This window comes from Cebidichthys violaceus, unplaced genomic scaffold (genome assembly GCF_023349555.1).
Source record: "Cebidichthys violaceus isolate CVI_PGR_0920_01 unplaced genomic scaffold, fCebVio1.0.p SCAF_13, whole genome shotgun sequence".
In the NCBI taxonomy this organism is placed as follows: domain Eukaryota; kingdom Metazoa; phylum Chordata; class Actinopteri; order Perciformes; family Stichaeidae; genus Cebidichthys; species Cebidichthys violaceus.
In genome coordinates, this window is record NW_027176296.1 from 2,939,433 (window position 1) to 2,953,498 (window position 14,066).

The 14,066-nt window shown below is 42.4% G+C and overlaps 1 protein-coding gene across 2 annotated transcripts; it reads left to right on the forward strand.

The window, feature by feature from the left end:
- The first annotated feature begins 1,727 nt into the window (after positions 1 to 1,727).
- Positions 1,728 to 7,741, forward strand: dmap1 (DNA methyltransferase 1 associated protein 1). Of its 2 annotated transcripts, XM_068707376.1 has the most exons (11): positions 1,728 to 2,131; positions 2,336 to 2,427; positions 2,759 to 2,954; positions 3,113 to 3,271; positions 3,381 to 3,548; positions 3,788 to 3,973; positions 4,364 to 4,435; positions 5,086 to 5,158; positions 5,861 to 6,213; positions 6,960 to 7,066; positions 7,619 to 7,741. In XM_068707376.1, exons 1-10 carry the CDS (start codon positions 2,036 to 2,038, stop codon positions 7,017 to 7,019), a joined length of 1,455 nt encoding a protein of 484 aa, XP_068563477.1. In that variant the 5' UTR covers positions 1,728 to 2,035; the 3' UTR covers positions 7,020 to 7,066; positions 7,619 to 7,741. The 2 variants fall into 2 exon arrangements, with proteins under 2 accessions (XP_068563477.1, XP_068563476.1); XM_068707375.1 differs by having other exon boundaries at positions 6,960 to 7,741.
- The last annotated feature ends 6,325 nt before the right edge of the window (positions 7,742 to 14,066 follow it).

The following is a 14,066-nucleotide window of genomic DNA, read 5'->3' on the forward strand; positions in this document are numbered from 1 at the left end:
ATTTTCAGAATAACGGCGCCCGGAATGCAGACAAATAAACCGACAAAAAACATTCAAACTTGTGTCAAATAGAAATGCATTTTGTTTGAGTGTGTGTTTTTTTAAGAACACGCCGTTGTAACTCACAATTTATTAATTTGAGTCTACGCCAATTTGTGACAGTTTTCGGGTAAAACTTGAAATTGTTGAGTCAAAACCTCAATATTTAAGTTTGGGTAAATGGCCCAAAATAAAAATCCAACGTGGGGACAAATTTGACCCAGTGACCTTTAGTATGTGTGGTGCTGGAGAGATGGGCTTCGGCCTGAGGAATTATACAGACTTAATGGCTCACAAGTCTAGGCAAAAAAAAAGTTAGGTTTTCATTTTAATGCTGTGCCTTTTAGGTTGATGCTGATCTGGTGAGGAATCAGATTGCTTACACATCTATTTCCACAAGTAGGCCATGCATAATCCAAGTCATCAAAGCATACAATGGCTTTTGATTCTAAACGTTTAGCACCAATGTAATGCCTAATTACATTCTCTGGAGTACAGTGTTTTAAATTACTGATTACTGTCCCCTCTCTGCCACTGCTATAGCGGTCAGTGTAAAGATTCAGAAAAGGTAGGATTATTTACCTGTGATGATCATAGTGGGTGGCTGTAGAAAAGGTCCTACAAAAACCTTGACATTATTCTGCTTGTCTCTTAATCTCTAAAACAAATAAAATATCACAAACAAAAATAAAGAAAGAACGTGGTTGACTATGTCATACCGTAGCCTCTGTAAACGTGCTCTATGCCTCACCCCTCCTTGTCTCTTTCTTTTCATTTTAACATAATTAAACCATTCATTGTGTGACATATACTATACTACTGTGCTAAATTGTTATATGATTGCTATATATTGCTATTGTTTTATGAAAAGTGTTACTTGGTTTCTGCAGCTAAAGCATAATTTGAGAAATGTTGTCAATTTAGTTTCCATCATTCATTGATATACATTTTCAAACTGTTTTCTTTTTAAAGAATGAGATCTGTAAACAAATTTCCTCCTGGGGATAAATAAAGTATCTATCTATCTATCTGTCTATCTATCTATCTATCTATCTATCTATCTATCTATCTATCTATCTATCTATCTATCTATCTATCTATCTATCTATCTATCTGTTGTTGTTATTCCATTCACTGTGTATATAGTGTGCATTTTTTATATAACATCTTTACTCTATTATAATTGTATATATTGTGTATTGTGACATGTGTATTTTTCTTGTATTTTTCTTTTTCTTTTTTCTTTATATATAATATTAAGATTTTTATACCTGTAACCTATTGCTGCTCTGGAACCTATTGCTGCTTGTAACGAAATAATTTCCCCTCACGGGATCAATAAAGTTTCTATCTATCTATCTATCTATCTATCTATCTATCTATCTATCTATCTATCTATCTATCTATCTATCTATCTATCTATCTATCTGTACGCTCTTCCTTGTATTATACTCTAATGAAGACGAGGTTGGGAACGACACTTGATTTAGCTTGTAAAGGTTTGTTGTCTTATTGTTAGAATTGTATTATTGTATCAACCCTGCAGGTGTTTTCAGTGTCACGTTGGTTCAGGTTTATTTTCAATAAAAAGAAAGAAGACGCTGCAGTGCGCCGCCAGACCTCACGAGGGCGACAGTCAATTATAGAGTAGACCAGTATCGTCACAGCGACATCAGCGGGGACGGAAGTAATGTTGGTTTAACGTTAGTTGCTAGCTACTCACCTAGCCTTAACAATAGCTTATGAATATTTTCTTACTGTATCTATAGTTTTCATACATAGTAGAAACGTTCACTGTAATATTACGAGAACGTATCTTACAAAATAGTTACTTGGCTGTTTGCGGCTCTGTGTGAAGTAAACGTAGCTTGGAAATGCCAACGTTAGCCTTTAGCTAGGAGCTGAACAGTACCGCTTAACTGGGTGAGCCCCAGTGAATTAATAAACAGTATATACGTTTGGTTGTGAGAAGTGTTGATTAACAACAGCATAAGTCATGGGTACTGGTGCTGATGTCAGGGATATTCTGGAGTTGACTGGAGGAGATAATGACGGTCCCATCAGCAAGAAAGATCTCATCAACTCAGACAAGGTAAGAGATGATCACAAATAGCGTTATCCATAACGATTCCTGCCCCATGTAATTTCTCCCAATTTGAATTAACATTCAGAGTTATACAGAGCATGAGACTCAAAACCACAAAGAGGGATTTTAAGAAGACTATGTTGTTATTCTGTGCTTGAGTATAACCAGTTTTCATGAGATAAATAACCGTTTTTCCATCATCTGTCTCAGAAAAAATCCAAGAAAACAACGGAAACGCTGACCTTCAAGAGACCCGAGGGAATGCACCGGGAGGTCTATGCTCTGCTCTATTCAGATAAAAAGTATGGGCTCCATTTATGTATTTCTTAAAGTCAATGTACTGGATTACCTTGCAGCTAATGAATCAAGTCCCGTGTGTTATAGCCACTGTACTTATTGTTCCAGCTATGAAGTTGTCCAAGGAAGGTATAGAAATAAAATTGGTTGTGTTTTTCTCACTTCTGTGGAAAATTATTATTCATTTCTCTTTACTGTTTATCCCCGCCTTTTGTCTCTCTGACGTTACACACTGCAACGGTGTTTGGTATATTATGTTCTTTTGTCCCTTCTCTGCATGTGCTGACTATTCTTGGCTTACTTTAACAAAGACTTGTTTTTCTTGATACTCCCCAGAGATGCACCCCCTTTGCTGCCTAGTGATACTACTCAGGGCTACAGGACAGTCAAAGCCAAGCTGGGCTGTAAAAAGGTGCGTCCCTGGAAGTGGATGCCCTTTACCAATCCAGCTCGCAGGGATGGGGCTATTTTCCACCACTGGAGACGCGTGGCAGAGGAGGGCAAGGATTACCCATTTGCCCGCTTCAACAAGGTAGGGATGACTAAAGAGTCCGTGTTAGTCTCACCACTTATTCAGTACAAACACAATGAGTTTTATTGCTACCCATTTTCTGTCAGCTCCTCCTTGTTCAGATGTGTACATTTATTCATTTCACTGTATCCTTTCTGTTCTTCTGTCTGCTTTTGTAGACGGTGCAGGTACCAGTGTACTCTGAGCAGGAATATCAGATGCATCTCCATGACGATGGCTGGACTAAAGCAGAGACAGACCACCTGTTTGACCTGTGCAAGCGCTTTGACCTGCGCTTCGTAGTTGTCCACGACCGCTACGACCACCAGCAATACAGAGTAATCACTCAGCCGCACACCTTTCACTGAGGATATATTGCAAAAGATCTCAATGCTTTAAGTTAAAGCCCATATTTGTAGAGACATTCTTCCATTTCTGCTTTTTCAGAAACGTTCTGTAGAGGACCTGAAAGAACGGTATTATAGTATTTGTGGTAAGCTGACCAAGGTCCGTGCAGCTTCAGGGACAGAGCCCAAGATCTACATCTTTGATGCCGGCCATGAAAGGCGCCGTAAAGAGCAACTGGACAAGCTCTTTAACCGCACACCTGAACAAGTTTGTAACTTTGTAGTTGGATTTGAATTCTTATTTTTGCTGTTAGGCTTTCATAACTTTGATATTGCCCCAGCCAAGGCAAGAAGCATCATGCAGAGGACAAACCAGTTATAATTACAGTTTCTACTGCAGTTGTGTCTTTTGTGGGGAAATAAATCCAACAATATTGCCAAACCTTGTAAGATGATTTCCAGCCTTTTTTAAATATTTACATTGCACTTCTCTTGTTTTTCCTGCAGGTGGCAGAAGAGGAATATCTTATTCAGGAGCTAAGGAAGATTGAGACTAGGAAGAGAGAGCGTGAGAAGAAGGCCCAGGATCTGCAGAAACTCATTAAAGCGGCTGACACAACCACAGAGTTAAGACGGGCGGAAAAGAGAGTTTCCAAGAAGAAGCTCCCACAAAAGAGAGAAACGGAGAAACCGGTACGATATGCACTCGTACAGAATGAGTGAAGTAACGCACAAGCCAACCATTTGTACCTGGAAAAACATTTACTAGTTATTAAAGCATCAATAGAGAGAAGGAACAACCTTAAATGTTTTTTATTATTGAGATGTCAACCCCATAATAGTGCTTTATCACTGAAGAATTAAGATTCAGCTCTGTCCCAATATTTTGTATTAATAATTTTATATTATTTGGATGGAACAGCTGTGTCATCAAAAAACTCAAGGGGCTGCTGTGTCGCAGTCTGAAATTCAGTCCTGATCTATCCCATAATAATTGATTGAATATTTTTACATGTCATGTCTGTCCAAAGTTCAGAGGGTTGCCATTATCTTGTCTCTTATCAGTTATTTATTTTTCTTTAGGCCGTTCCAGAAACAGCAGGCATTAAGTTCCCAGACTTCAAATCAGCTGGAGTCACACTGCGCAGTCAGAGGGTGAGTACAGCTCATGTTGAGGTATTGAAATTACAAAATACTCCAAAGGGCATCTGCAACATACAACTTCACTGTGGCTCTCAAATACCACGAAGGAACGTAAAAAGAGCAATCTGAAACAAAAACCACAGCGGTCAGAAATAATCCCACAGCTCTGTGTTAAGAACTTGTAGTTCTCTCTTTTCTGCTGACATTTATTCATCAATTCAGTTTTGTTTAAACCACGATTAATATCAAAACCATTTCAGTAAAGCTGGACCCTGCAGCTGATGTATGCGAGAGACCAGGATGTCTGACTTGAGCATGCTATCTCTCATTAGCACTGTGATGATTAATTCTGTTAGTGACTTGCTAATATCTGTAAGACCTAGCAAACGGGACTCTTATTCATCTTCAAGACTGATGAGGAGCTGCCCCTCTCTATGGGAAATGCATTAGCACAGCTAAAGGAGTGGAGTATCCCTCCAGCTAATCAGTCAGACAGAGTTCAGTGGATAAAGACATTTTGATCTGGCTCGCTGAAGTGCATTTCATACGAATTAAAAGCCCCGAGGTGGAGCTGTTCATCCTAATATTCCCAGCACCTTAAATCACAACCGTGTGTGTGTGTGTGGTGTGTGTTTCTCTCCGTGTGTTTGTTTGGGATTCAGATGAAACTGCCGAGCTCGGTAGGCCAGAAGAAGATCAAGGCCATTGAGCAGATTCTGCTGGAGCAAGGAGTGGGTAAGTGTGAATTAACGCTAGCAATCTGCATTTGACATTTAAAGTTTTACATTTTGAACTCTCCTCTACAACAGCCGTAAAATATATGAATCCTAAATTGGCTATTTAGTGGTCTTAGTTTGGTGTTTTCAGTACGGCAGGAACAATTTAAGAATTTTAATTTTGAATAACAGCCACCTAAAACCTCTGTACACCCACATCTGTGTTTTCAGTTATTCTGGCTGATTAGACCTTTGCTCAGGTTGAATGTGGGCTGGCTGGAGATTTTATGGGAATTTATTATGTCACAAATCTTCATCTTCCAATAAGAATGATAAAGGTGTGATTTGTCCACCCCTAACACCCAAAGCTAACAGGAGACTCAAGAAGATGTCACTCAATTAGTTCGTACACGCCCCCACAGTCCTCAGCCACGGTCTAATTAGCCAGAATAGCTGAAAAAAACTGTGTTTGTTGAGGGGTTTTAAAGGAATATTGTGACATCTGTGAAATGTGTTACAAATGGAAGAACAGGACAGTGGTTTAATAGCAGTAAGCTTACACTATTTCCAATACATTCATCAGTAGCACCACCATCTTCTACTTACTATAATGGCCTCACAAATAACTCCTAACCCTTTGTAAACAAGTTTTGAGGTGTTTTGATAAAAAAGCTCCTCAATTTTCATTCATATTTGCCTTTTTGTCTGTCTGTGGATCCAGATCTTAACCCCATGCCCACAGAGGAGATCGTTCAGATGTTCAATGAGCTGCGCAGCGACCTGGTGCTGCTGTATGAGCTGAAGCAGGCCCACAGCAACTGTGAATACGAACAACAGATGCTGCGTCATCGCTACGAGGCCCTGCTGAAGGCTGGCAGCGGAGGCATGTTGAGTGGACCTATAGGAGGCGGGCCAGCCGCTGTAACACAGGGTGGAGAACTCATTGCCACGAACAGCACCACAGCTTCCACCCCAGGGGGCGAAGCGCCATCCTGGCCCAGTGCAGATGACATCAAGGTGGAAGCCAAGGAGCAAATCATTGACGTTGTAGGAGCACCACTTACCCCCAACTCAGTAAGGCTGCGCAACATAGACCCAAACTTTTCCAAACCGTCACCAAAAATGAGCTGAAGTTATCTTTCAACCAGAGCTGTTCTTAAGTCTTTTGGACCAAGTCAAATCTCAAAATCTTTAGAGGTTAAAAAGCAAGTTTTTCCTGTCTATCAATGCGTATTATGGAAATTACAGTTGCCAGAATCACATCAAATACTTATAACTTATGACTATTCTGTACGAATTAGTTTCAATAAAAATGTATGGCAATGTTAATTTGTATTTTTATGTTATATTAATATGTTACATTTATTACAGTGTAATGTTGAGCACTGTCTAGCTCTGCTGAATGCGTACAAGAAAACCAATTACCCAAATGCATGGCTTGCATCAGTCTCTTAAATTGGTATTACAAATATTAGTTTAGATTGAGGGGCAAACAGCCTTGTGACTAATTGAAAGGCAGTTAAATGCACTCAGGTACATTTTCAGTCATTTAAAACAATATTTTCAGCAATTGAGATCATTTATACGAAAATCTGCTCCGACTGCATCCCCTTAATAACGATCTGTGTTGTATTGGTGTTTTCACATTCCCTTAGGCCAACAATGGGAGTCAGCAGTGTCATGCACAGCCATCACTATTTATGGCAAACATGTTTTAGAAATAGCCATCGTTGGTTAACTGGTAAAATAATCTCATAACTGTGAAAGAGGAAAAAACCCTGCCAGATCCTTAAGTGATTGTTTTGTGTGTCACATTGTAGCGCAAACGGAGAGAGTCGGCGTCCAGCTCGTCTTCAGTGAAGAAGGTGAAGAAGCCTTGATGAGGACCAGAGCGCCAGCTGTTACACGGTGGAGGACATGGGGCCGTGTAAGTTACTGTGGTCACAGTGAAGACACACGTTTTATGGTTGGACAAGTGGGACACAGGGGAGCAGGAAACCACATCGCTGTTCATTTACGTAGAAGCACCACTGACTACACACACACACACACACACACACACACACACACACACACACACACAACTTTTCACCCACCAACAAGACCTCTCCAACCCCCTCCCCATCTGGCCTGCCCAGCATCTTTGTGACAAAGGCAACAACTGAGTGACATTTCATTCCATTACTGCTCGTCTCCCGGCCTCCACCATCGCTCAGCCTTAGATGAGGCAAGATCAACTGTAAATTGCCAGGCTGAGCTAATCGGGACATGGGGAAGAAGGTGGGAATGACTGGGTAATTGAAATGAATTGGAATGAAAGAAGAGGAGACTTCGGGAGTGGGAGGACCTCAAGTTTCAGAGCTCATTTGAGGGGTTTTTTTGTAGCCTAATCATGCCATAGTGTTTACTGGAAATGTGTTTTTGTGTTAGCCTTTAGTAGCTCCCCCTGACCCACAGTGCATCTCTTTCTCTCTGATAGATGCTGGTTCCATCTGCTGCCCGTCGTTTGTGTTGATCTAGTGAGGCTGATTTGTGTTGTTTGTCCTCAGGTGACTTTGAAGATGCTTAAGTCAATGATTCAATAAACCTCATTGTTTTTTTCCTTCTGCGTATTATGCATGTTTATGCCACATTGGTCCCTTTCACATTTCAAGTGTCTGTCGCTGCTTCTCAGATCATATTTTAACGTGGAGGTAATTAGTGTTGAATACACATTTGCCGGGGAAATTGTAGGATCATGACATTCTTACCTTACCTGTCATCTAAGTTAAGTGACATGTAATAACTTCATTAATATGATAATTAAGCAGTGATCATTCTTAGGTTGGCACAGCAACTGAAACTTCATTAGGTTCTCTGCCCATAATATTACTAATTGCGTGTCAATTATGTCGTTAAGCCTGCTTAGACATTCATTTCTATGCAAATTTGGCCAAGAAGAGGGGAGTATCTAGGCCTACTGTGTGTATTTATATGTATATATAGATGTAGAATTTGCAAAAAATCTAGTATTTTAGGTACTGCAATCTGCATACAAACTTTACTTCAAATTTCTCTCTGACATTTTTCAGGGTCTTTTCATGGTCCGCATCTCTATAACCAAAAGACATTCAGTGTTCACTCGCAATGGTTTTAAGATTACAAATGAAGGTTTAAAGGGATTATCTTCACTTAAAATACAAGTGTAGTTCTGTTGATTTGGCAAAAGAAGTAATAGTACTCAAAAGACAAAGGTAAATAGCATACACTTTTAAAAACCTATCTTTGTAATAATTCATTCTTGTTCCCTTCAGAAAGCGTCTTTCTTAACTGTCACAGGTGAAAACACTCCAACAACAACTGAATGCTGCACCTTCACCACCACAATTAAAACCTCTTCATTTGTGTCTTTAATAAGCTCTCTGAGGTTACAGGAGTAAACCCATCCACACACTGGAGGAGGTTTGATTGAGAGTGAGAGAGAGGAAAAGAGTGAGAGAAGGCAAGTAAACATGGGTAAAATGGATTCTCTGTGTCTATATTTCATGTTGAAAATTGGCTCATAAATCCAGGGGTATGATCTATGGAACCCGTCGTTGCTTGAAAAAACCTCCGTAAATGTGTAATTTCTCCCTTGACAGAACACAGCCGAAAGGCTATCTTTCTTTTGCTTCCTCCTCCCCTCTCTCTCCCCTTTTTCTCTGTCTCTCATTCTCGCTCCCTCTTTCTACCAGCCTTGTGTTGGATTAATGCTCTGCTCTCTTCGTGCTCTCCTTTCATGCTTCTCTGATATCTTCTTTTCATCACTGCTCATCCATTTATCAAAACTGGGGCTCCTCTCTCCCTCTCTATCTCTCAATATCTAAACCCATCTTAAGTTATATGGCAGGTATCTTGTAAGATAGGCTTCAAGAAAGTGGAGGTTATTAATAAATACTAGTCTAAATTGAAAATAGGTGGGCAGGGATGCATCACCAGCCATGTGTGAATGATAAAGACCCCCCCCCCCCCCCCCCAGCAGCTCCCATCTTGCTCCATCTGCCATGAGCTCCATCCAGGCTACAGTGTACGTTCTGCAACACTGATGTGAAGAGCATGAGGCAGAACACCACGGCGGAGTGTCTTATAATGTGGTTGTGATGGCATTGAGATGGGATCTCTTTATCAAGGCCGGGCTGAGGCTTTAATCACGGCCTAAGAGGTGCACTGGCTGTTTATCATAATTGAACTGTATCCAGGCTAATCGCTGGCATACGTCACTGTCGAGGGGTCGCTCGGCCGCACCAGCGGGCGACACCGGTGGTGGTGATTGAACACACAGTTAAGAGAAAAGATGTGTACTGAGGGACATAAGGCAGGAGGAGGCAGGTAATAGCAGATGTGATAGAACGCTGTTCAAATACATCACGCCTTGAGGTAATCGCCTGATGTGACAATGATTAGATTGTCGATGCCTCCTTGCCGTGGCACACTGCTTTATACCCATCATGTCACATACAATCTCTGATTACTACAAGGGAAAGAGGCAGGAATGGTGCAATAGGAGTGTAAGGACAGGGTCTTGATAATTCTCCTCCTAAACTCAGGATTGAACGCTTACCATATGGGCCATAACAAATGTCCAAAACAGACTTTCGCCTCCATGCACCTCTCTCATCTCCATGTTTGTCACTTTGACTTTCACCTCCTCCTATTTAGGTCACCTTGAGGGAGAAAACTTTTAATCATGGTTCCACATCAGACTCACCTGTGCCTTCTGGGACACTGAGCTGCAACAAAGGGGAGGGGAGTTGAAACCGCAGGTTGGAGAATCACAGTCACCCACAGGGCTGGACAGAGGAAGTCATTTCCACTGGATTTTTTTTTGCTGGTGGGGGGGGGAGGCTTGCTGCAACACAAACCCAATCACTGGCACTAAGCAGTGCTTACAGCGAGGCATTAACCCCACTGTCCACTCTCCACATTAAAGCCCCGGGGAGGCAGAAGAGAGTGGAGTGGAGTAGAGCGGACTAAATCTAGACTTCCTATTCCCCGGTGCTGTGCTTCTCTTAGAACATCTCCGGTCAGGTGTTGTTGTTTTTCAAGGTGTCCTTCCTAGAAGGAACAGGGTAGAATGGTGGCGAAATAGAAAAAAGTATGGAAAAGACAAACCGGGTTTATCACACATTTACATGTATAAAGAAATATTTCTAAATCAGAGAACACAAAGATTAACCTTAAAATTGTGCATTTTTAAGCACATGTTTGCATGTTATATTTTGGTCCTCAGCTTGTATGCGTATCCATATATTTGGACTTTTATTTCATTGTTGATCTGAGCTAACCTGATGAAGAAAGAGGGGCACATAGGGGTGAGCAGAGTGTGGTCCGCTCAGGTCAGAGCTGTGATTGCATGCTGACTATAAACGAGACCAGGTTGGACAGATCAGCTCCACTCTGTTCTACCTTCAGCCCTCAGAAACAAACCAGTTTGATTTGATTTGTCGGTGAGAGATAGAGAGGCCTCTGAACAATATGTGACAGAGTTACCTCGGCAAACCAGTGTAGCGAATGGCCCTCTCTTCACCTGCACAAGCACAATTCTAACAAAGAAAAAAAAAATCCAATTTACCATGTGGATCCGCAGCTGTCACGGCAGGGGAATTAAACATTACCCATAACTCACTGGGGGTGCTGAGCAGGTCAGCGGATGGCAGGTATGGTAACATCACTCTGGGGTGCAATAACAAAGGATTTTAACCTCTTGACTCTTTCACTCGGGCTGCTGGCAGAACATCATCCTAACTAACAGCAGCTTTCACCGAGCTGGTTAACAATCTCTGGTTGAGTTGACGACTGAACTTACCGGTACACACCTTACCACTCGTCGCTCATATTTCTCCCTAACACAAACAGGAAGGCATGGGGGAAATGTCAGCATAAATGCAATGTTTTCCAGCCGGCTGGTTCCTGGAGCAGTTCCTGTGATGCTTCATAGGGGGTTGCTGAGATCCTGTAGCTGCTAGCGTCCCGGTGTCATCACCCACACAGGCTGACTGCTTGCCTGGCTGGCCCGCCACCACCAGAGCCTCAATTACCTGACTGACGTTTCATTAGCGCCTGCAGCTGATCCCGTGGCTGAGAGGCAGTGGGGCGCAGAGGAGCATGGAGCTAGAGAGAGAGCGAAGGGGGGAAGAGAAGTAGGCTTCAACACATTACATTCTCATGCGCTGTCACAGAGTCACAGTACAGCCACTCATCACATTGCAGTCATTTAGTACATGCTCTTATTGAGCTGGACTGTGTATACTGAAATAGAGCTGGCTGGGTTTTATCTGGTGACACCCGTTCATAGCTGACATTGTTGGACTGTTGGTGCAACTGAGAAGTATGAGATGTTGTTGTAGTGTATGTGTGTGTGTGTGTGTGTGTGTGTGTGTGTGTGTGTGTGTGTGTGTGTGTGTGTGTGTGTGTGTGTGTTTGTGAGAGAGAGAGAGAGATATAAGGTAGCAGCTAGAAGAGTCAATGAGACAAATCAATCAGGTGCAGTGTACTGATCAGAGTAACTCTTCTTGTGTTTCTCTGTGTGTATGGTTACATGTGTGGAAACATGTATTTGTGGTTGTCTGTCCCTGTGTACATACCTGGGTTTATGTGTGATGCGTGTGGCATCTCCATCCTTGGGGTTAGTGCAGGCCATGTCAGAGATGATCCAGGGCGGAGCTGAGGGGGCTTAGTGAGACCCTCGGCCTGAGCCTCTCCACAGAGCCCACGCTTGGCTGGCCTCTCCTTCCCATTTGTCATCCTGGGCCAGTAAGACCCCCGGAGAGATTAGGGCATAGCAGAGAGACTGGAGTAGCAGGAATAAGAGGATCAGTTAAGCTATAAACACAGACAAGTTTGTGTCTCTCACCCACTCTGGCGCTGTGACAGTTTGTAATGGCTGTCAAAAGTTCCCTACGTGTCGTACGTCTTCCTTTTAAAGGACACCGCAGTTGACAAACACAACAGGTATAAGAACTTCTTTCGGTTTGATCAAATGCCGTGTGCGGTGTGAAAAAATCGCCAAAAATTGTGGCTCGAGTTGGACATTAAACAGAAGAGTTAACTGTATCGACCCAAACTGACCCCAGCTAATGAACCATGGCCCAATGCAGAACAGAAAATGCAAAGATTTGCCTGTAATTAGAGTTCTGTGGCACAAAGACCATCAGTCAAATCCTGAGAGCTCCTTCATTTCCATATTTTTGAATATTCTACTTAATTATGCAAAGGGCATAGTGAGGTAGGCGAGAAGTTTTAAGAAAGCCTCATAAAGTCCTTATTAAGAGCAAAGGGGATTAATGACAGTTAATATGAGGGCAATCAAACATTTAATGCAAAGGCCCTCCTGCAGGCAAACAGTATTTAAATGAATCAATTAGACATTCATTATCTACAAGCCTATAAGTGGAGTCAGATCGGCATTAATGCTGGTGCAGAGAATTGCTCCCCTCTAAAAAGGAACTAATGAAATATAAAAAAAAAACGTAACAACTTAGACATGGAAAATGTACAAATATTGATTGCTAGAGGGGTGGTTACATGTTGTCGTCGAATCAGGGGAGATATCCACTGGAGATTGTCTCATAAATCATAATTATCGAGTTAGTAAGATCTCTCCTCCCAATTAGCTATCTAGCATTGTTGATGTAGAATGAGAGAAGGGGAAGCCCTCCAATTGTTTATTTTAAATTCACATCAAATCCTGTATGTGAATATCTCCGGTCTTACTGTAAGTGCCTCTAAATGTTTCCAACATACCACCTTAAAATAAGTAGATATACACAAAAACATACATATTCTGCAGAGGATGACTTGAATAATGTACCAAACTATGCAGATATATCATTGTCAGGAGCTCCTCCCTCCTCTTCCCCCAATCCTTCCTTCTTTCTCTCTCTCTCCATGTCTGAACCTCCACTCTTGTCAGTTGCCCCAGCACACAATTACTGTGTGTGATTGCTATCAGGCGGGACGGTCGGGGAGCCTCCCAAATTAGGGCCTAAATAGGATTTCCTACATGGCGAAGGGCACAGGCCTGGACATGGTAATGAAAGCCTATACATCACAATCAGGCCGACAATCCTATTCATACTGCAACACATTACTCTCACTCCTCATAATTATAGAGGGGTGACAGACGGGCCTGTGAGGCATGGTGGAGGAGGCGCGAGAGTGAGGAGAAGGAGGAGGCGAAGGTTGAGGGGGAAGGTGGCTGAGCAGTGTCACAGTTAGTTTCGAGTGGCTTCTTCTCCCCACTTCTGTGATCTCTTGATACCTGGAGTGACCGGATTAGGTGGGAGTCCACTGGGTTCAATGCTACATAAGTCCAGCGTGTGATCCAGCCACCAATAGATCTGTGTCATTACAGAAAATAGTTGTAATTTGGACATTTTCCTCCCTGATCGCAAGATTCTTCCACAGGGACACTGACCACATCTTCCATCAGACGGACTGACAAAGGCACAAACACACTCGCTCACACAGAGCGCTGTGATGAGATGTGAGGGGGACAGCGTTGCGATCAATACCATGAGCAGGAATCAGCGATGGGGAGAATAAGACAATGGCCTATCAGATTGAGGTTGACTTCTCCTTGTATGTGTGGCAGGCCTGTGACAATAGATTGGCCCAGAAATCCGATGGCACTCGCCGACAGAGGGGAAAAAAAGAGGAGACAGATGAAAAGAAAGATTGCTAATGCTCTCCAAGCAGGCATTTTAATCTGTGACAGAGGAGGGATTTGGTGAAAGCCATTATCACACAGCTACCCCCCTCTACCTCCCTCCCCTTTCTTTTCTGATAAGACAACCTTATCAGACTGCTTGGGGGAGAATGTGCATGTGTGTGTATGCGGCCATACCTTTGCATGTGTTTGTGTTGTAAAATGGGATATTCCAAATGCGATTCATTGGACCGCAGAAAGC